The 22602-nt window shown below is 45.8% G+C and overlaps 1 protein-coding gene across 6 annotated transcripts in view; it reads right to left on the reverse strand.

The window, feature by feature from the left end:
- Positions 1–22602, reverse strand: part of DAPK1 (death associated protein kinase 1) — a 214541-nt gene that overhangs the window by 34787 nt on the left and 157152 nt on the right. For all 6 annotated transcript variants that reach the window (XM_082401130.1, XM_082401126.1, XM_082401128.1 and 3 more), the window contains exons 14-19: positions 21693–21791; positions 19702–19800; positions 18604–18801; positions 17062–17259; positions 13022–13120; positions 5102–5179 (exon numbers count right to left, since the gene is read on the reverse strand). In XM_082401130.1, coding sequence (XP_082257256.1) covers positions 5102–5179; positions 13022–13120; positions 17062–17259; positions 18604–18801; positions 19702–19800; positions 21693–21791 — 771 coding nt within the window. The remainder of the gene's footprint in view (positions 1–5101; positions 5180–13021; positions 13121–17061; positions 17260–18603; positions 18802–19701; positions 19801–21692; positions 21792–22602) is intronic.

Below are 22602 nucleotides of genomic sequence, written 5' to 3' on the forward strand. Positions count from 1 at the left end.
GATGACTTTTTTTTTTTTTTTTTTCTTTCCAAATTTCTGATTTCCGTGATTGGAAAGAGTCATGCATTCACTAGGGAAGAACAAACTAGAGAGGAAGAGGAAGAATAGACTTTTAAACACATCAAGTTTGTGACTCATCAGATGGAGATCAGAATATCTATGGACATGGGCTTCCCTGGTGGCGCAGTGGTTAAGAACCCACCTGCCAATGCAGGGGACATGGGTTCGAGCCCTGATCCGGGAAGATCCCACATGCTGCAGAGCAACTAAGCCCGTGCGCCACAACTACTAAGACTGTGCTCTAGAGCCCGCGAGCTACAACTACTGAGCCCGCGAGCCACAACTACTGAGCCCGCGTGCCACAACTACTGAAGCCTGCACGCCTAGAGCCCGTGCTCCGCAACAAGAGAAGCCACAGCAATGAGAAGCCCGTGCACCGCAACAAAGAGTAGCCCCCGCTCACCGCAACTAGAGAAAGCCCACACGCAGCAACGAAGACCAAATACAGCCAAAAATAAATAAATTAAAAAAAAAAAAAAAAAGATCTATGGACACGCAGGTGTGGGCTTCTAGAAGGAGATGAGGGATGGAGGCAGGGTTGGAAAGTCCTCAGTATGTGTCAACAGTTGAAGTCAAAGGCAAAGATGACACTACCCACTGGGAGGGGGTTAAGAGTGAACAGATGAAACCCTGGGACATACCAACACCTGGATCAGGCAGAAGAACAAGATGACTTTGGTTCTATTTCCGAAGAGAAAGCTCCATGGCTTACCCCTAACAAATGTTTAAAAATACGTTCCTAGCCTTGCCAACTGATTAAAGGTGAAAACCACAGGCAACCTTTCTGTTGCTAATTTGGCCCTTAGAAACCAAATGGCATAGCAAGGCAATTTAAGGCCAACTCCCTGCTGTCCCAGACGCGGACTTCTCCCCATGACTGTGCTTAGGATTCACGTGGGGGGGGTAGGACTGACGGTGGCAACACCCTAAGGGGTGTTAGGAAAGGTGTAGAGGCAGTTTTTTTGGTTTCCACAATGAATGGGGGAGGGAATACCTTAGACATTAGACGCTTGGGGGTCCTCGCATCCTCCAAGGACAGGAAGTTCCACCCACCCAACATGCTGATGCTGATAACACCCTGGTGAGAAACACTGGCACATATGGAGGAGACAATAACATTGAAAGGAAATGGCGATAAGATGCCCCTAAGTATAAGTTACCCTCTTCCCGTTCCCCTCGCCCATTGTACCGGGTTGTGGACAGTCTCTTCCTGCAGACGATCCCGGTTATGATTGCACATAAATCTACTTTCTTGGCTTTCTGTGCAGGTAGAGGCTGCTCCTTGAGGCAACCGCCCACAAGTCCTCTGTGATGCATTCTCCAGGGATGCACTGGGACATCGCGATCATTTTCAAGAATCAGGTTCCAGTGCTGGGTGTCCCCAAATCCCAAGCAGTTATTTATGTTTTGAATTTATTTAAAAAAAAAAAAAGATAGAGTGTGGTTAGAAATGCTTGGCAACCAACTCCTCCCTTTCTGGCGACTCAGAGCACTGAGGTCTAGAGCCGTTCGAGGGAATGACAAAGGCAAGCGAAACGCACGTCTCGCTGAACACAGAGTTGGGGAAAACTCTGCTGAAGGGAATGGGGCTCTGGGTGACCCCGCGGAAGGCGACCCATGCCTGCCACAAAGCCCGTGAACTCACTGGGGGAAAGGACCATCCCTGGCTGGCGAGGAATCAGCACCAAAGAAGCCCTGAGCCCCTGATCGAGCCCTGAGAGCAGATATTTCTGTTTTGGTCTGGATCTCTGCTCTGCACTAATTAGTATGTTGCTTAACCTTGTGGAGTCCAGGTTTCCTGCAGGAACGTCCCCATCTCAGGGATGTAAAATTACATTGCTGCCACACATACTGAGGAGTAAATGGTGGCTGTTACTAAAAATGACTCTCAAGTGTACCCTGCCACATTTGCTATTGCTGACACCCCAACATCTGCTCCCGGGGGTGGGGTGGGTCACAAGAGGAGCCTCCATGGAAACCTCCGTGTTTCCCCAGGACTCACTCAGAGAGTGGTCCACAGGATGCAAGCAAGGATGCCGACTGTGGCAAACACATGGTGCTTACTGTGTGCAGGCACTGCCCTAAGGACATCATTTACATCACCCATCTGACCCTCATCACCATCCCATGAGTAGCACTATATTCAGCCCATTTAACAAACAGGGAAAGTGAGGCCCAGGGCTGTTAAACAGTTGGCTAGTTCATCCAGCTAGATGTCAGAGTGGGGACTCCTGAGTCTGTGCTCTCAGCCTTTAACCCATATTTTGCCTCTCAAAGCAAAGATGAGAGGGGAACCTTTAGGTAGATTTTGGGCTCTAACAGGGATGACGTACTATATTCACAGGCATTGAAATGACTTTCTTTGTCTCCTTACAAAAACCACAGGATAATGGTAAAATACTAAACGTAATATTCCCTCTTAAAAAAATCTAGACACCAAAAAACAAAGTGCAAATTAATGGAAGAAAAAAAAAGGGAAAGCCAAACTGGGACCAGGCAAGAACCCACGCCACCCGGAATTCAAAATTCTGGTCTGGAAACAGCCACCCTTCCCTGAGATGCGTGGAGCTGTACCTCCTATATATATTCCTAATTATAATAGTAGTCGAAACATATTACACCCATCCAATCCACCCAACCTCAGCTATCGTGTTGGGTGCTCTCCTTCCTGTCTTTTTTCTGGGCATTTATCTGTTTTTTCCAACCTGCCATAATAGACATCTGGGTTTGCACCCAGCATAGCAATCTGTTTTTAAATAAAAGGAAGGATCTTCCTAAGGGGTAGATGGGCAGTAAAACACAGCACAGTCCAAGGAAAAGCCTCGTCCCTCAGCCAAGCGTGACCTCAGACCACTGGAGATCGTGGTTTGCAGTTGATTTTTGCTTAAAGATGAATAGACTGCACCTTCCCCTGGGTCACTGCTGTATAACAAGAGTTCCTGAGATGGTGAACAGCACTCCAAGAAAGTATGTGGCAGTGGGATTGTCCAGAGTGCTACACTTGTGAGGAGGCTCCCCGTGTGCCAGCTGAGCCCACAAAACACCTGCAAGGACAATGCTGGGGCTCAGATCAGGACGATGGCGCCGGGAGTGGCAGGTGGGTTAAAATCCCACTCTGTGGAATTTGGGAAACCTGAGAATACCTGACTCAGCATGTTTATATACCTGCTAAGGTGTTAAGCCTAATAAAGTGTTTCTTTCTACCAGTGGACCATACTAGAGGCTAAATTATTAACTGTAAAAATGTGTGCTCATCCAGCCTGTGGAAAGGCCAGATTTTGCTTCAGTTTCTTTCCACTATGGATGAATACTATAAAGGGGAATCAATTTAAAACAGCTCTTATATTGTGACAATTTGTCTATGAACGTAAGACTCCACACACACTCAAATGTGGGGCTCCCTACTATAAAATCCAGCAAAAGTCAGAGGTTGCAAACCGGTGGCCTGAAGTTGTGTTTCATTTGGCTGAATATAGCTTCAAATAAAGTGAATTTTAAGATTAGGAGATTTTATGTGAAAGTGCATTATTGATTTGCTGACAGACTCATAGGCTCCCCCGCACCCCCCTTGTTTTGCCTGTAAACAAAAAGTTTTCTCTTGTTTTTCTAGTTCAAATTCTCCCTCACAATGAGACAGTCCGTGGTGGTTCAGAGTAGGAGAATTCGAAGCCCAGAGTTAATTTAAGTCTTTCCTGTAAGAACGTGTGAATAAGGAGGGATCTCTTTCTAGAACCTCTAGATCAAAGGGGAGACTGAACCCCTGCAGTGGCCTGGGGGATCTCAGTGTTTATCAGTTCACAGGATCCAAAGCACAAAGGTGTGAAAATGAATTATCTTCCCCAGGTCAACTCTGAGCACTGGGGAAGAAATCATTCCAACCTAGGTATGTGTCCCTTCTCACTCCCCACTCAACCAGGACCAGGGGACCAGGGGACCACTATGAAAATTCAAACTTTCAGTAGCTGTGAAAGTTACTGTGATTATAAGACATTATAATCCGTCCCCCAGGCACTTTTCAATTTATATGGCAGGATCTTTGTAGGATACCTCAAGCTTATTCTGGACAATACCTTTTCAATGAGCACTTAACTGAGTAATTTTTTTTATTTCTATAAAGTTTGTTTTTTGAAAAATTATTACATGATTATTATAGGAAATTTGGAAAAAATACAGTAATGTTTAAAGAAGAGTGTTAATTAAAAAAGCAAAATCCAAAGACACCACTGTTACCCTTTTCTTTCCATGCATTTTAAAAAGACATAGCTGAGATTATAATGTGCACATAATTTATCTTCTGCTTTGAAGCCCAGGAACATCCTAAGCAATAAACTCCTGTTACTAAAACCTCTTCAAAAACATTTTCACGGCCCCAAACCACTCTATTTTATAGCTTCTGTCAATTTACTAGACTTCATTGTTGGTCATTCAATGTTTCCAATTTTTATTACTGTATTATAAATAACACTGCAATGGACATCTTTGTGCATAGAACTTTTTTCTCTGCGTTTCTTCCATTTCTTCAGGATAGAGTCACAGACATAGAATCCTTAGCTTAAAGGGTGTGACTATTTTGAAGTCTCTCAGTACATACTGCTATGATGTGGGCTGGAAAGGTACACCTTCATTTACTTATTTTTGTCATGTTTCCTCAAACCTTAGAGCAACAATGTTTGATAAACTAGAGCACAAGTGATATCTTGGAGCTCGAAACATTAAGAAAGAAAGAAGCAGAGTCAGCTTTCTCATTTCCCCTCTACTTCACAGTGGGGAGGGGGCAGGTATTACAAAGCGGGTAGGATGAGGGAAACCAGGCATAGCGACTGCAAAGAGGCCAATGATTTCCAAGTCTCGATACAGAAGAAGAAATCAGAGAGGTAGCCAATGTGTTCATGCAAATCGATATGCAAACCACAGCACAGGACCAGTGCCTTTTGGTACTACCTGTATGTCCAAAGCCTCTTTTGTTCATCCTCATAGTTTACAAGGGAAAAACCAGAATCTTTCACATAAAAACAGAGCATTTCAGACCACAATTTCTCACCTTTCGGAGTCTTGTGAGGAGACCGGCTACGTGCTCATGCTGTTCCGATTTAGCAAGATCTTCTGCTGTCTTTCCATCCTGTTGGAGAAAAACGATTAGTATTTTCCTTCACGACAGAGAGCTGTGTTTTCCATACACCAGTACTGCCATCTGAGGCAGAAACAGTGTGATAGGCATCAGAAGCAAATAAGGTGGACAAAAGACCATGTCCTGGATTATTTCCCTGTCTGTGGAATCCTTATTTCACTTGATTGTCCAAAAAAAGGAAGATAAGAAGTAGAAAAAACCGTGCATCGGTGCTTTGAGGTCCAATGGCGAGACGTCTCAGGCCCACAGGCTTTAATCAAACCGGGCACCTCGTCAGCGGGCAGATTACCCTGCGTCCTGAGCCTCCTCTCTTCAGTTAGGCCAACGATAAAGACTGTCATTTGCTGGCAAATTCTAGTTAGTGGAAGCTAATGTCTTAAAATCCTTCCTTGGACAATCTGCAGCACTCCTATCAAGCTAGCTACTGGTAATTACTGTGCATTTCAAAGAAAAGGCTGATCATGCAGCTCAATAACAAAAAAACGAACAACCCAATCCAAAAATGGGCAGAAGACCTAAATAGACATTTCTCCAAAGAAGATATACAGATGGCCTACAGACACATGAAAGAATGCTCAACATCATTAATCATTAGAGAAATGCAAATCAAAACTACAATGAGATATCATCTCACACCGGTCAGAATGGCCATCATCAAAAAATCTAGAAACAATAAATGCTGGAGAGGGTGTGGAGGAAAGGGAACACTCTTGCACTGTTGGTGGGAATGTAAATTGATACAGCCACTATGGAGAACAGTATGGAGGTTCCTTAAAAAACTACAAATAGAACTACCATACGACCCAGCAATCCCACTACTGGGCATATACCCTGAGAAAACCATAGGTCAAAAAGTGTCATGTACCACAATGTTCATTGCAGCTCTATTTACAATAGCCAGGACCTGGAAGCAACCTAAATGTCCATCGACAGACGAATGGATAAAGAAGATGTGGCACATATATACAATGGAATATTACTCAGCCATAAAAAGAAATGAAATGGAGGTATTTGTAATGAGGTGGATGGAGTTAGAGTCTGTCATACAGAGTGAAGTAAGTCAGAAAGAGAAAAACAAATACAGTATGCTAACACATATATACGGAATCTAAGGAAAAAAAAAAAAAAAAGGCCATGAAGAACCTAGTGGCAAGACGGGAATAAAGACACAGACCTACTAGAGAATGGACTTGAGGATATGGGGAGGGGGTGGGGTGAGATGTGACAGGGTAAGAGAGTGTCATGGACATATATACACTACCAAATGTAAAATAGATAGCTAGTGGGAAGCAGCCGCATAGCACAGGGAGATCAGCTCGGTGCTTTGTGACCACCTAGAGGGGTGGGATGGGGAGGGTGGGAGGGAGGGAGATGCAAGAGGGAAGAGAAATGGGAACATATTGTATATGTATAACTGATTCACTTTGTTATAAAGCAGAAGCTAACACACTATTGTAAGGCAATTAAACTTCAATAAAGATGTTTAAAAAAAAAAAAAAAAGAAAAGGCTGAGTTTTACAATTTTGATCTGAAGATTTTCGGTGAACATAAAAAGAGGAAATAAGGATCCACAGCACTTTGGTGTTTGCTTTTTAGAGAATTTTCACAGGGCTGCAGTTTCACACTGAACGAATTCCTTTCTGTTTCCAGGCCGTGAACATGCACGATGATGGCTAACATTTATTGAGCGCCTCCTAATAATCTCAGTGCGTCGTGTGCAGTAACCTCAGAGCCACTCCAGGGCGGCAGGAACGCGGGCTGTTCACGCACTACCGAGGAGGGAACCGAGGCTGAGGGATCTTTCTGCTGCAGTTTTAGGAATTATTACAAATTTAAAAGTAGAAAAGATGAGAGGCAACTTCAAAAGAAATAAAAGCAATATTTTTTTAAATAAGAAGACTAAGGGGCCTTTGGCCCATCTCTCAGTGTTCACCAGTGACAGTTAAAGTTCTATTCCCCGGGGAGGCTGGGGGAATGCCCGGATCTGACTGACAGCACACCTGCCAATCTCTCAACCCAGGTCACAATCCCTGCCATCAGATCAGCTTTTCTCAGCCTCGGCACTACTGACGTTTTGGCCAGGACAACCCTCTGCTGTGGAAGGCTGTCCCGGGCGCTGTGGGGTGGCTAGCAGCACCTTGGCCTCCATCACCAGACACCAGTAGCATTCCCCTTCCACCAGCTGTGACAACCCCGTGTTTCTGGACATTGCCAAACGTCCCCTGGGGGGTGAAACTGCCCAGCTGAGAACCACAGCCGTAGGCTGTGGTCGAAGCTCAGGTGGGCACTCCGGAGGAGGCGTGCTTTACAGTCATGCCACCCACCTCTCTCTGCCCCCCTCAAGTCCTGAAATGGCTCCAACGGGCAGACGAAAGCTTCTGGTTTGCTTTGGGGTGAATTAGGTAATTTGTCAGGCACCACATCCAAACCAGGGATGCATGCCAAACTGTCTAGATCCTTCCTGACATGATAAGAACAGGCCTTGGTTCCCAAATCTCACAGCACATTGGAATCACCAGGGTCTTTAAGAACTCCTGCTGCCGGGCTCCCACCCGTATGCTCTGCTTCTACCTCTCTGGGGTGTGATCTGGACATCACCAGGGTTCGAAAGCCCTCCCAGGTGATTCTATTGTGCAGCGAAGTTTTGGGACCATTGCCTTAGTTGGAAGAAATCTGAGCTTCGACTTAAATTTTCTGTCCTCTGGTGTGACTGGCCATGAATTTCTCTTGAAGACCTCAGATCTGCATAGCACACAGACAGAGGATGTTCACTGGCAAAGTTACTCTCCACTGTTAAGTCTCTCAAATGTCAGGAAAACAGCCATCAATAACAATTCCTTACGTTTGCACAGCACTTCACAGTTTGCAAAACATGTTGCTCTAAAGGACACTGTTTGGGCTTCCAAAAGAAATGTCTGCCAGTGTAGTAGAAAGAGTTTGAACTTTGGAGTGAGAAGGACCCAGGTTTAAGTATGGATTCTGCCCCTCCCCAGCTGTGTGGTCAGTCACTCGGTCTCCTGAAGCCTGGGTTTCTTCATCTACAGCATGAGAAATGACACCCTGACTGCATAGGTTCTTGAGCAGATTAGAGAAAACCAAATGGAAAGAACCGACAAAGTACCAGGCACAGAAAAAGCAAGCAGCAGTAATCATCAAAAAAAAAAAAAAAAAGAGCTGAGAGTGTCCCAAAACTCCCTGACTTTCTGTCCAAGAGGGAAAAGGGTAGGAGCTGGATCTCTTCATTCTGGCCCTGTGCTACCATGCACCCCTGAGCAAGTTGCCAGCTCTGCAGCTGGCCCACGAGCGATCCTAGCACTCACTGCCCTGCTTGTCACACACAGTGGTCTGGGAGGTCTCACTGAGAAGGCAATATTTGAGTCAAAACCTGAAGGAGGTGAGTGAGCAAGACATTTGGATACCTGAGGAAGTCTTGCAAAGAACAGCAAGTGCAAAGGCCCTGAGGCAGCAGGATGACTCTCATGTTTGAAGAATATCAAGGAAGCTCGTGTGACTGGTGTAGGTGGAGCAAGGGGAGGAGGAGGAGAAAGACATGGGGACAGGGAGGCAATGTGGATCTTTAGGGACATCCCCATCACGAGGACTTTTACCCTGAAGGAAGCTCTGAACAGATGAGGGACATGATCTGACATATGTCTGCACAGGGTCAGGCAGGCTGCTGTGTGAGGAACAGACTGTGGACAGGGCAGGATGGGAGCAGGGACACCAGTTAGGAGACCAGGACAAGTTACACGTGATCATGGCCAAGGGCGCACAGCCTCATGGGAGAATCAGGGGTCAATTCCAACAGAGCAAGAAAGGGGGCGAATCACACCCACTGAAGGGAACTGGGAAAGAGGAGGCATCCCGGGGCTCCAGTTGAATACTGGAAGATGACAAGGAGTTAGTGTTCCGGAATCATCCTGACACCAATATCATGCACTACTATGTGCCTGGGTGCGCACTAGGCACTGAAAGGCTCTCCCTGTGAAGGCAGAAGCATGTCTTATTGCCTCATGGCAGGGGTATGTGTGTGTACGTGGGGGCACTATGTGCAAGGGGTGGGGCTGGAAACAGAGGAGGCTCCAGAGGGAAGGAACAGCATGTGCCAACTGGATGAGGTGGGAATGAGCGAGGTCCCAGGACCTGCAAATAGTCCCACTCAGTTTGGTATAGCCAAGGGGGTGCAAGGTGAAGAGTGATGTGGGCAGTGGGCAGGGACCAGGCCATGGAGGGCACATCCTGAAGGCAATGGAGCCCCGGGATGATTTGTAACTGGAGCCCACTGCAGACTGGCTTTTCCAGAAGGATGAATGTGGTGCTGGGTTGGAACTGTCAGGAGGGCCATGAGGCTACAGGTGAGGGACCAGTTCCGAGGCAGAGCTGGTCCTGGGGGAAATACACAGTGAGATTTTAACCAAGTGGAGGCAGAGGACGAAGAGCTGTGATTTCGAGAAGAATCCAGGATGTGGCCACCAGCGTGATGCCAGGGAAGAGAGCATCCATGTTTCCTGGACCAGACGACTGGATGTACGCAGAAGGCTTTTGCAAAGGGCAGACACTGAGGGAGGAGAGCAGACCCGGAGGGAGAGGATGCAGCATGGAGGTGGGGGGCCTTCCAGAGGTGGTGTCCACCAGGCTGGGTCCCAGCGCAGTGCTCAGGGGACAAGTGGGGCTGGAGACCCGGACGTGGACCTGAGTTCTCAGGTGCAGCTGCAGCCCTGGGGCTGGTGAGAGGAGCAGGGGGCAGAGAGCGGGAGGGCAGCCGGCCAGGGGGGTGGAACAGCAGCAAGAAGACTTGGAACTGGAGGAGGGCAGCAGAGATGGGAGGGGAAGCAGGGGCAAGTAGGATCTTCTTATCCAAGGCCAGAGAGAGTGTCAAGGAAGTGCCGTGTCCTGGAGAGATAACTAGACATAACTGCTGGCACTTAGGTGAGAAAGACAACAGAGAAAGGTAAGGAAGGAAGTGATTATAGTACAACAAAAGTCAGAGTGGGGCTTCCACTGGGGGCAGGGGTGGGGGTGAGCTGCAGCTGGGACAGGCCACCAGGGGTTTCTGGGGTGGCCTCGAAAATTCTACCTCTTGACCTTAGTGGGGTTACAAAGGTGTTTGTCAAATCCACCAAGTTTTACTTTTGCTCATGTCCTTTCCTTAAAAAAAATGTTTTATTTTACAATAAAAAAGTTTTGAAGGCGAGGTGACTGGGGCTTCTGCAGAGTCGAGGGAACTCCGGGAGTCGAGGACAGACTGTGGTGGGCGGAGGAGAGGTGGGAGGGAAGGAAAAAGAGGATCAGACCTTCAGAAGACTCTTCTCAGTTATCCCGGCTGAGGACAGACTGGGAGAGGGAGGGTAACAGCTAGAGCCGCTAGGGTCGAGGGAGGTGGTGCCCGATGGGAAGAACCCTGCGGTCAGGCATAGGGGAAAAGCTGGCCCACGAAGAGGGCTGGGCTGTGCCGTCCAATAAGGCGGCAGCCCAGCCCACACGCGGCTCTGCGGGGCTGGAAACGAGGCCGAGCTAAGATGTGCTGTGGGTATAAAACGTACCCAGATTTCGAAGACTTCAATCAAAGAACTGGAAGTATCTCAATAATTTATAAATACTGATTACAAGTCAAAATCATAATATTTTGCACGTTATTGTGCAAAATACATTACTTTATATGTTACTTTTAACACATTAAAATATATTAGTGAAATGAATTTCCTCTGTTTCTTTTTCCGTGTCAGATGTGGCTACTAGAAGGTCTAGTATGACACAGGCAGCAAGCTGTCCTTCCATGGAGCCGGCCTCAGCCCGCAGCACGGCGCCTCTGTGATGACCCGCACCCTGCGCGGAGCCCACGTGGCTTCCCCGCCCTAGGAGACCCCCGTCTCCACCATGCCTGCTGGGGGGGCCATGCACGTCCAGCCCCACCAAGCCCCACCTCGGCCGTGCCAGTCCGGGCCGTGCTCCAGCTCCGCCGGGCTGGGGCCTTCCTTCTCTCTCCACTCTCTCTGCGGAGTGCTCCTGACCCCCCTGGAAACGTCCCTGGGGACTCTGGCTCTTAATTCTCACAGGTCCCATCCAGTAATTGTATATTTACTGCTGTGACCCCTGGGTCTGACTCTCTCCTGTTAGACTAGAGTTTCCTGAGGGAGGGCCAGCTTGCCTGACTTGGCCCCTCTGTGTTCCCTGTTCTGTGCCTGGTGCACAGTGTATGCTCAGTATCTGCTGAATGAATAAACGACTGAGGTCCCATGAGGTGGACCCGTAGGGACCAGGGAGGAGCGTCTGCAGTGAGCTGGGAAGGGTGGGGAGCAGGAGTTACACCCGAGGGCCTCTTGAGGGGGCGGCCAAAGGCAAGGGGAGATGACCGTGGGCTCACAGTGGTCAGGGGGCAGCCCAAGGACCCAGCAGAGGCCGAAGGTCACACATTTGAGAGGTCCCGGCCCACACTGCCGGGTGGGCAGGAGCAGCTGCTGGCATCTTCACAGCCATCCTCGACAGTTTACTTTTTATGAGGCAACATCTGTAACAAAAAAATACTTCTCCCCATCAAAATGTACATCGGTGCTCTACCGTGGAGTAGCTGGACTGAGTGCCAAGACATGGATGGTCAGGGTTTGAAAATGGCACGTCAGGTCATTGCACGGCGGCAGGTGGGCTTGTGATGGGCGAGGAGGTGCCCTAAGAAGGGACAATCCCAGGTAGAGTGCTGGTAAGCACTGGGCCTGCAGAAGAGCCCAGCTCGAGGCTCAACACTGCAGAGAACAGACCCACTGCTTGTGGGGAGGGAATCACATCCTTGTCACATTAGCGCAGCCAGGGAGGCAATGTCCTAGGCCAAGAGCCAGTACCCATTTTCTGTCAAGGGCCAGGTAGCAGATGTCTGGGGCTCTGAGGACCATAGGGTCTCTGTTGCAATTGCTCGTCTGTCCTTGTAGAGTGAAAATGGCCACAGACAATGTGTAAACAATGGGCGTGGCTGTGTCCCAGTAAAACTTTATTAAAAGAAGCAGGCAGCAGGCTGAATTTGGCCCGTGGTCCATAGTTTGCCAACCCCTGTATGACTCTCCAGCCTCAGAGCCCTGATTTTCCCAAGGTTGGCCACCATATTTCAAGACTCTGATGGGTCTCCTTAGAGAAACACTTTATGTCAGCAAAGTTCTAGTGAGTTTTAGGAATCTCCCACATGAGCAAATGGAGACTCAATCCACTGTTGGGCCTGAAACAACTCAAATGATAATGTTTCACTGTAGCAGTAAAACAGCAACCTTATCTCTTAGCGGACATATTTTTCCTCTTTGGTATTTCTTGAAATGTGAATCAAAGGGTTTCTTCTGCAGAGAGGTACCAGGTCTGGAACGGGGAATGTCGGGAGCGAGACACTTAAAGAAATGAGATTTAAAGAAATCTCATTTTAAAATATGTCGTGGGCCTAAGAGCAAAGCTGGACTTTTTAAAAAAGAGAGAACAGCTCTTGTCACCTGTTCCCTCCACGCTGGGGGGCCTTCCTCCTCCCTCCCTGTAAGGAGGGGGCACGTTTAGAAAAGATAAACACACAATCTAATAGAAAACACAAAGGCCTGTTGTGTAACACAGGAAACGAAAAGGCCAGTGGGAAACAGCAGGTGTTCCTGGCAGTGAAGTCCTGGTGGAAGAAGAGGATGAGGCATTATCGGGCTCTTACCCTGGGTTTGTGTGGGCAAATGTTTACGTAACTGCAGTGGAGGAGCTGAAGCTTAACGGCAGCCTGTCTGCTCTGGAGTGCAGTTGCCAAGCAATACCTTTCCCCTTGTGCCCTCAAGGCCTGAGGGGTTTGCAGTTGCTTTCTCCTGCCAGAGGGCTACTCACCGAAGTCAGTGCCTCCACATTGGCGCCCGTCAGACAGAGGTAGCGGACCACGTCCAGAATCCCGTTGTTGGCCGCAAGGTGCAGAGGCGTCCGTCCATACTGGAAGAGACAAGAAAGACCCAGGAGAGTCCTCACGGCTGCTGCTGAGGATGACATTTATGGAGTGACCTCACAGGGCCATCATGGTGTAGGGATCTGGGATCCTCCAAGAAGAAATAGGAGGCGAGGTCTCCCTTCTCCAGAAACTTGCTATCTCCTCGGGGATGCAAGCCAAGCAAAACATTTTCAAGTATTTCTCATTTAAAAGAGTAACTTTAAAATAAAACTTCAAAGGATGAAAGAGTGGGAGGCTTATCATAAGATAACTAAATTAAGTCTCCTGCTGCGCCAGCAGAAAGGAGGCATGAGTCAGGGCTCAAGGGCCCCAAAGTTCCGGAAAGATCTGCACCACAGTTCAAATTTAGATATAGCAAAGGAAAAAGGCATGGAAGCACAGCCACTGAAGACACTCTAATGAGGTGAAATTCCAAGGCCATACCCACCATTTTTTATGCCTATGGGTTCCCAAACCCAAGGCATCTGGAGGAACTACAGTGAACTCATGGGGCGCTGAGGAACATTTTAAATTTTTGATGGAACCAGCAGGTTCAGACACCAGAGAAACTAGTAGCTCCAGGTAGTTCAAAGTCTCAAAGTAGCTGGTACTGCCTTCCTTTCAATGACGTCATGTATGCACAGCAGGGGGTTGGTCGCTGCTGTGATAAGAGGCAAATATCTTGAGAAAATCCATGTAGAACAGGATATAAGGGTGGGGGTGTCCACTCTGAGTCCAAGGTTTGAGGAGTTATGAGGTGCCCAACAAGCATACACATCCCATTAATATACAACTGGGGTTAATTAAGAATGAAATAAAAATAGTTTTCTTTCAATTTATGTGGATCATTTTTTCCCACAGCTACTAAGTTGTTAGGACATAAATACTAGGTTGCTTGGATTGAACAACTTAATAAACAGAACTTTAGGTATTTCTTTTGCTCTGGGGGAGCCATGAAAAAGATTACTAAGACACTATGGAAGTTATGAACTGAGTAACTCTGGATGTCTCTGCTTTATGCTGTTTATGTGCAAATACAGGTTTCTGTTAGGAAGTTAACACATGCTCAGGTAGAATATCCAAACAACATAGAAGGATATATGGTAGAAAAATGAAGTCTCCCTCCCCCTCCCCCTCCCCCAAGTTCCCCTACTCAGAACTAGCCCTACTCAAACCTTCCAGGCTTTTCTCTATGAATCCATAAATGGAGAGAAATAATCTGAAAAGCCAAGACATTAATCACACTCCACCTTCTATTCTGTCCCTTGCTTTTTTCACCTAACAATAGATTGTGAATAATTTTTCATGTCTATAAGGAAATCTATTACGTTCTTTCAGATACCTGAATAATATTCAATATACGGCTATATCATAACTCATTTAGCCAGCCTGCTGAGGATGGACACTTAAGGTTGTTCCATTTCTTGCGATTATAAATAACGCTGCAATGTATGTGCATATTTATGTTTTGTTTACTGTTAGCTTCAAGAGTGATTTAGAAAGCAGATACGAAGTTTTCAAATACCCTAGAGTTAAAGTGAGAAGGAAAGGAAGAGGTTTGGAAGACCTGGATGAAGAGTTTGGATTTCTGTGTAAGGAAGATAGTCTTGGTTACAGGATGCATAGTTTTATAGAAGGGAAGAAGGTCAATGAAGAGGCGTGTGATGAATAAAAGGGACTAGGAGAGTTTACACTTTTGATGGCCCCCAATGACTGACAGAACAAAACCCAAACTCCTTAGCATTACATTCAAGGTCTTTCACCATCTGGATTCAGTGCCCCTTTCTAGCTGCCTCCCTCCTCTTCTTGAAATATGCTTTCCCCTCTTCTTCATCTGTCCAAGTCCTACTCATTTAAAATGATCACCTCTGAAAAGCTTTTCCCGGTTTCTTTAATGTCCAGATGTCCATGTTTCTGGAGCACCTGTACCTCTATCACAGCAGTGATTGCAATATGAGATGCTGTTATATTGAAATGTCTGTGTGTCTGTCCAAAAGCAGCCTGAGGGCAAGAACCATTCCCTGCCGTCCATACCCTGCCTACCCCTACTCCCCACCTGCACCTGGCACAGTGTTGTCACAGAAGGGCATTCATCAATACTTGGCAGGCACGGAATTCTCTTGCAGGCTCCTGGATGTGTGTGCGCATCTGTGTGTGTGTGCATGCACACACACGTGTGTATCGACATGCTTTTTCTACTTTCGCTGAGAAGAAGAGCCAATCCAGAAAGGAAGAAAGGGTTAAGGGCCGTGCACTCTGCATCATCTAGTTCCTCTCCTCTCCCGCATTTCCCGATGTGGTCGAGTAAATAGCCACTCTCCGGATTTTCACATGAGAAGAATGCAGACAAAGACATGTCTGTTTCACTGCAATGAGCGTCAAAAATAGTGACAAGTTCCTGTCACATACTGCTGACAGGGGTAGGATCTGAATGACCATTTTTATCTCCGGGGGAATTGAGTCCAGGTAAGGAAAAGGCGGGACACACCATGGGAAAGGAGTGACAGTCTGCCTGTGGGACACGGGCCATCACTGTGCCATGTCCATGCTGACAGCTGGTTACCGGGGTGAGACCATGTAAAGCCAGATGTGCTTTCTGGAGAAATAATGCCTTTCTCTTACTTTTCTGTGCATCTTTTAAGCTCCCCTACAGCCCCCATCATCTTTCCTAAAATAAACAGTGAAAAAATGAACAGGAAAACAAGCTGACACCAACCCTTCTGAAGAAGGCGTGAGACCCACAAAGTCGCGGTGTACAATGGACAAGTCAAAGGTATTCAAATGAGTGCCACGAGGTTCCTAAAGCTGCTTTCTATTCATTTAAAGACTCCTGGAAGGAAAGCCAAGGTCTTGATGCTGCTTAATATTACATTTAGTTTCCTCCTTAAGCCACTTATATAACTGACTTGGCAAGGTTAGAATAGGATAAACTAAGAAAGCAACCAGCAGCTAATGGATAAGACCTAGTATATTGCCTTTTCATATTTCCAGAATATGAAGATTACCAATTTCAATTCCCATTAGAATTAATCACATAATATGCAAGAGGACTAATTTTTTTGATAGAAGCATCATTTTCCAGTTGTTTCAGATATTAATTCTTTTTACCTCAAACAAATCATAATAAAATTCTGCTGGTATCATGTCTACCATTTATAAACAAACATTTCCTGCAATTAAAAAATTAATTCTACTTGGACTTTGTTTTTAACATAATCGTAACAGAATAGTGCTTGCCTTTCATACAGTTACAGGGCTGAAACCACATGAATATCCAACTGTTCTATCATATTTGGTAATGAAAATCTAGATGGTATTCAGGGAAAAGAGAAGGTGTTAGCTAATTTCTAGGAGTCAGCATATGGGGATTTTTATTTCTTTATCATTCACCAAATGATAGTATCCTCTTGGTCTTACCAAACTTATTAAGCACAAAAAAGATGTTATGAACTTTTGACCATAAAACTCTCAGTGGGGGAAACTGAAGAAATCTGGCCCTAGGAATTTCAATCACATCATAACTCATTAGGTGTTTCCTGAAGACTTAGTGCTCCAGGAAGATGCCCCAATTTGTACCATGTTCTCTGACTCCTCTACAGGAGGGGACGCGCATGCGTGCGCACGCAGGTACACACGTACGCGCGCACACACACACACACACATGCACACACACTCTCTCTCTCTCTCTTTCTCAATGCCCATAAATGGTAAGCCGGGCTCAGTAGGAAGTACTTATTAATGTAATTTTTTGTTACTCTAGGAAATTATTCAAAAGTCGGATGTAAAATATACTTAAAGTGGAGAGCCCTATAAAAAGGAACAGGTTCATATAAGCAATACTGACTTCGAACAATGAAAAGATGCAGAGAGAAACTTGCCCAAACCCGGAAACACGTGGACAGACAGACACAGACAGACTCTGCAGGGATCTTCCTTCCAGCTTTACCTTGTTGGAGAGATCCAAATTGCAGCTGGCTTCACAGAGGGCCACCACAATCGGCACGTTGCCATCTTTGCAGGCCACATGGAGGGGGGTGTTGCCATGCCTGTCTTGGAAATCGACGGAAGAGCCCTGGCTGATGAGAGTCTGGATGACCTCCATCTGACATCGTCTCACAGCAAGATGAAGAGCTATGTGTCCGTCCTGCAACAAACACCAGGGGCCGTGAGCGCTTTCGCTTGGGCATGTGGGCCTGGCCGCTTGCCTTTCCAGCTGCACTGGGCCAGGTTTAATTGGCAATGGGACCATTACTGCAAAGCCTGAAGGAGGATTAAAACCGTGAACTTTACTCCTGGTGGGGTCGGGGCGAGGCCCCATACATATCACTCTGAATAATCACAGACCAAGCTGACCGTCAGCTTAATTAACCTAGGCTTGGCCAGTACATTCGGGTAGGAAGAGTCCACACTCCTTTCTGTCTCTGAATTTATAGGACTTAAGTTATTTTTGGTACTCCAATGGCCTGTTTTATCAAGTATTTGAAAAACACTTTTCAAAACATTTGCTCAGCAATCTTTACTAACTTCCTAAGTAGAAAGTTTATTATTTTATTTTACAGCAGGAGAAACTGAGAGAGCAAGGCGACTTGCTGTCATGTATATGAGCATCAGCCCGGGATTCATTCCACCTGCTATAGAACCCCCGGTGAAGAAACGTGTTGAGTTTTAGGAGCTGGGTAGAGGGAGTTTGGAAACATTTCTGTAACGTACTTGTTCTAGGGTTGCTCAGTGTTAGTACTACTGACATTTGGGACCTGTCCTGGGAATTGTAGGCTGTTCAGCAGCACCATTGGTCTTTATCTTCTAGATTCCCCACCCTGGCTGTGACAACCAAAATATGTCTCCAGCAACTACCAGTGTCTCCTGGGGGCAAGGTCACCCCACTTGAGAACTACTTCTCTGTACCCAGAAAATACTCCACAAGTGGCAGTTCCTAAATTAACCACAGTGTGCCAGATCTAACTATACATAGCAACATCACAGCCTCATTGTAAGTACAAGTTCACAATAAGAACAGATTATGCTGAATTTGCTTAATTAAAAAGGAAAACCTGGCCTGGAATTGAGATTGCCAAACAAATAAGAACAGTTTATTGTTTTTCTACAAAATAGCAGGTGATGGAAGTAAATAAACCACCTATTTCTTTGTCTATCTACAAATTAATAGTGTGTTGCCAATTTCAGTCCTAAATGAGGATTTGTCTTGGGCTCTGTGATCATCACTGTACCTGCTCCAAAGCTAAAAAGGCTAAAAATAGAGACCTGAGTCATCTGACCAATGCGTAAATTTTGTTACAGCCCACAAATGAATATTAATTATTAAACAGAATCTAGAATCACAGAATCTTTGGATAGGAGAAGAGAAAGGATAATATAACTTGTTGCACTCAAGTTTGTTATTTTAGGTAAACTAATTGAGAAGTCTTGTGGTCCCTCCAGCCCCCAAGATCACTTTTCAACGAGTGGGATATATTGACCCACTAAGTACCTTGTCGGATGCATTAAGGTCGGCTCCGTGCTCAGCCAGACACTCCACGATGTCGTGGTAGCCCCTGGCGGAGGCTGTCAGGAGGGGGGTCTCTCCTTCTCGATTCTTAATGTTCACATTGCAGCCAGCTTCACAAAGGGCTTTGGCCACAGAGTAATAGCCGTGCCAGGCAGCACAGTGCAGGGGTGTTTCTTCTTCCTGGCCAAGGAGACAAGTACATAGAGGAGGAGAATGCAAGACTATGAAAGAAAGTACAGGCATGGTGAGAGTCTTGGCCAAACTTGGCAGCAAACTCAAGGCAGCGGATTGAAAGCGTTTGTAGCTATTGGAGCAAAACATTAATGTGAAAAAATGGGCATGGGTCTGACGGCTTTCCTTAATTCGAATTCAGCTTTCTCAGCATTTTACTGACAACTGACTTTGTGGAGCCCACTGGAACCAGCGGCTCAGCTCTTCTGAACAATAGAGCCTCTGCGTGGGTGGATTTATATCATCTTTCTTGTAAAAGTGCTGTCTGTCCTTTACTTCATTGGAGACTACTAACCACGGGACAGCACTTCTCTGAGCAAGAACTCTTCTAACAATCTTAATGCCTCAAGATTCCTGTCATGTATATAGCATAAAGATGAGTCACATAAATTGATTACTGCTCTGGCAAAGAAGAGACCAACACAACCAAGCTTTAACAAAAATGGTTGGTCATGAGGTCTACATATTCATGATCAACATCATTAGACACATGTATCTGTCTATGAGAGGCTGCTGTACTGTAGTGGTTACGAACACAGACTCTGGAACCAGACTGTGTGGGCTTGAGCACCGGCTCCACCACTGTTGAGCTGTGTTACCTTGGGCAAGTTCCTGAACCTCTCTCTGCCTCAGTTTCCTCATCTGTAAAATGAGAATTATAGGGTTGTCCAGAGGATTAATGAATGAATGAATGAATGTTAGTGCTTTTGTTTGAGTCCCTGCCCTCTGCAATCTAAGCAGAAAACCTAACTTGGATAAAACTCCATAAGACCCAATCATATCATCTGGCTGCCTGTATACCCATGCAAAAAGCAGAAAGAAGTGAGGACATCAGGTACCATGACCCACCTTGTCTTGGAAGTTGGGATTTGAGCCAAAGCTGCACAGTAACTGAACCACATCGGCATGGCCATAGCGAGCTGCCACATGAAGGGCTGTCTCTCCAGACTGCAAAAGACACAGCCAAAGATTCAGAGCCCCCTGGGAGCCATCCCACTCCCACCCATGTCTGGCTCCACATCCTCCCCTGAGGTGGTACCTGCCCCTCTCAGGCCAGACGCCCCTTTGGTGACTGGGCCAAGGACCCTGGGGTGGGGCACCCACTATGTAGCTAGCGTTAAATCCACACACGTGGCTCATCCTGTGTGTGATAACCCTCCCTCCCTAAGCAAGAGTGCATTCCCTTTTTTGTGATAGCTGGTCTCAATTTTCTTTATATACTGACACTTCCAGCTATGTGATTTTTTTTCAAAACACAAAATTCCTTTTTTAATATTAAGTTCTTTAAACACAGGGTTTTATTTATTAGCAAGTTTCTGATCTCATTTTGTCTATGTTTAGAATGTAATTTCTTACATTCTCAGAGATTTTTAAAAACATTAGCCCATACAATAACATTCTATGAATTAGTAATAGATGCAACATCCTTAAGATATTTTTTGTATATCTGCCATGAAACTGTCAGAATAAACTGATCTAAAAACATAACAGAATGAGATACTTGTTGCCACCCGACAGAAAACTGCTATAATAAATGTATGTCGGGACTTCCCTGGTGGTCCAGTGGTTAAGAATCTGCCTTCCAGGACTTCCCTGGTGGAGCAGTGGTTAAGAATCCACCTGCCAATGCAGGGGACACGGGTTCAATCCCTCGCCCGGGAAGATCCTACATGCCGCGGAGCAACTAAGCCCGTGCACCACAACTACTGAGCCTGTGCTCTAGAGCCTGTGCTCCACAACAAGAGAAGCCACCGCAATGAGAAGCCCGTGCACACAATGAAGAGCAGCCCCCACTCACCGCAACTAGAGAAAGCCCACGCGCAGCAACAAAGACCCAACGCAGCCAAAAATAAATAAATAAATAAATTTATTTAAAAAAAAAAAAAAAAAAAAAGAATCTGCCTTCCAATGCAGGGGATGAGGTTTGATCCCTGTCAGGGAACTAAGATCCCATATGCCACGGGGCAACTAAGCCTGCATGCCGCAACTACCGAGTATGCGAGCCACAACTACAGAGCCCACGTGCTCCAGAGCCCACAGGCCACAACGAAGAGCCCGTGCACTTCAACGAAAGATCTTAAGTGCTGCAACAAAGACCCGATGCAGCCAAAAATAAATAAATATTTAAAAAATAATAATGAAAAATAATAAAAAAAAATTATGTCTTTAATGTGAATGTCCTCCCTTAGATATGGTGCAGTACACAACCCACACAACTGTATGTGGCAGCCCGGACTGAACATGACAAATCAGTCTACTAGTAGTAGAATCAGAGAGGGGTTGCATAATGGAATACATAAGAGATGAGAAAATAGGAATCTTAAGTTCAGGTCCCAGCCCTGCAATTAATTCACAGGGCCGCTGTGTGGACTGAATGAAACATGGGTACGTGAAAGTAAGGTACCTTCCTAAACCAATAATTTTGATAACATGTTTACCCCAAAAGCCTTACTTTACAGGCATTGTCTCATTAACCCTTCTAGTGCCAGTGGTCGTAAGGTCAGCACTGTCAGTCACATCAAAGAGGAAGAGAATGGTAGAGATGTGCACATGGCGGGTCAAGAAGAGGACCAGGACTCAGGTCACTTTCTGGTTGTCTTTCTGGCTGCACTTTGAGTTTTCATGTTATGGGGAAGATAGTTCACTGCTTATATAACATGGCAACCACTTGGCAGATTTCAGCTAAAATCAGATTTTAATATTAGACTAAGCCACCAGCAAAAAGAAACTTCTACTTAAATTCTATGTAGGAAGATTTTGGTCCTGAATCCTTGTTCTTTGGGTCATGATGCAGATGGCATGCCTTTTATTACTTTCCTTAAGAAGAGAAGTGGCCTTACCTTGTCTTTAACATCCAAAGGGCATTTGTTCTCATTGAGAAATTTCAAGGTACCTACGTGGCCATGCCGAGAGGCCCAGTAGATGGCATTGGATCCACCCTGTACAAAAACCAAGGCAGAGTCACATTCCCAGACTGGATCTGAATGCAAATATCACTCAGTTGCTATATTTCCCTTCCTATGTGATGACAAACTCCAAAGGAGCAACTCCCAAGAGGAATAAAACCCCATTTCACTTTTCAATTTGACAAAGGGACCAAGGTTATGTAAGACATTAACATTCCAGGAAGCTGGGTGAAAGGGATAAGGGAGCTCTCTATACTATCTCTGCAGATTTTTTTTGGTAAATCTAGAATTATTTCGAAAAAAAAAGTTGTTTTTCTTTTCCTAAAACCTTCATTTCAACTTCTGGTTAGAATTCCCTATATTGTCAAGGGCCAGATCTAGTCCATTTACAGCTCAGTTGAAAGTCTATGGAAGCTGATGACAAACCCGTTGTAATGACGATTAGCTGATCATCACTTGTGTCTACACTTCCAATGTGGTCTACACCTCAAAGCATATCCTCCTTACTCTGTTGCCCTAATTAATGTGTGGGCAAATACATTTCTGATGAGATTAATTGGATAATTAAAACATTTTCAATGTGACATCAAATAACACCGCTGAGTAAATATGATCAGTAAGGAGTCAATCTGGGGCAGGACACGAAGAAAGGATGATGTCGAGCAACAGAGCCACGAGGAAGACGAATGTTTGCCTTTTTCTCTGTAACATGTTAGACAGGAACAGGCTATTCAAGTAGTTCATCTTCCTTTATAGGAAACTGAGATATAAAGTAGGGCATATGTGTTATTTTTCTCTATTACCTTTTGATTCGAGACATTTGGAAATACTTAAAAAATTAATT

Source organism: Balaenoptera borealis (genome assembly GCF_965194805.1).
Source record: "Balaenoptera borealis genome assembly, chromosome: 8".
Classification (NCBI taxonomy): Eukaryota; Metazoa; Chordata; class Mammalia; order Artiodactyla; family Balaenopteridae; genus Balaenoptera; species Balaenoptera borealis.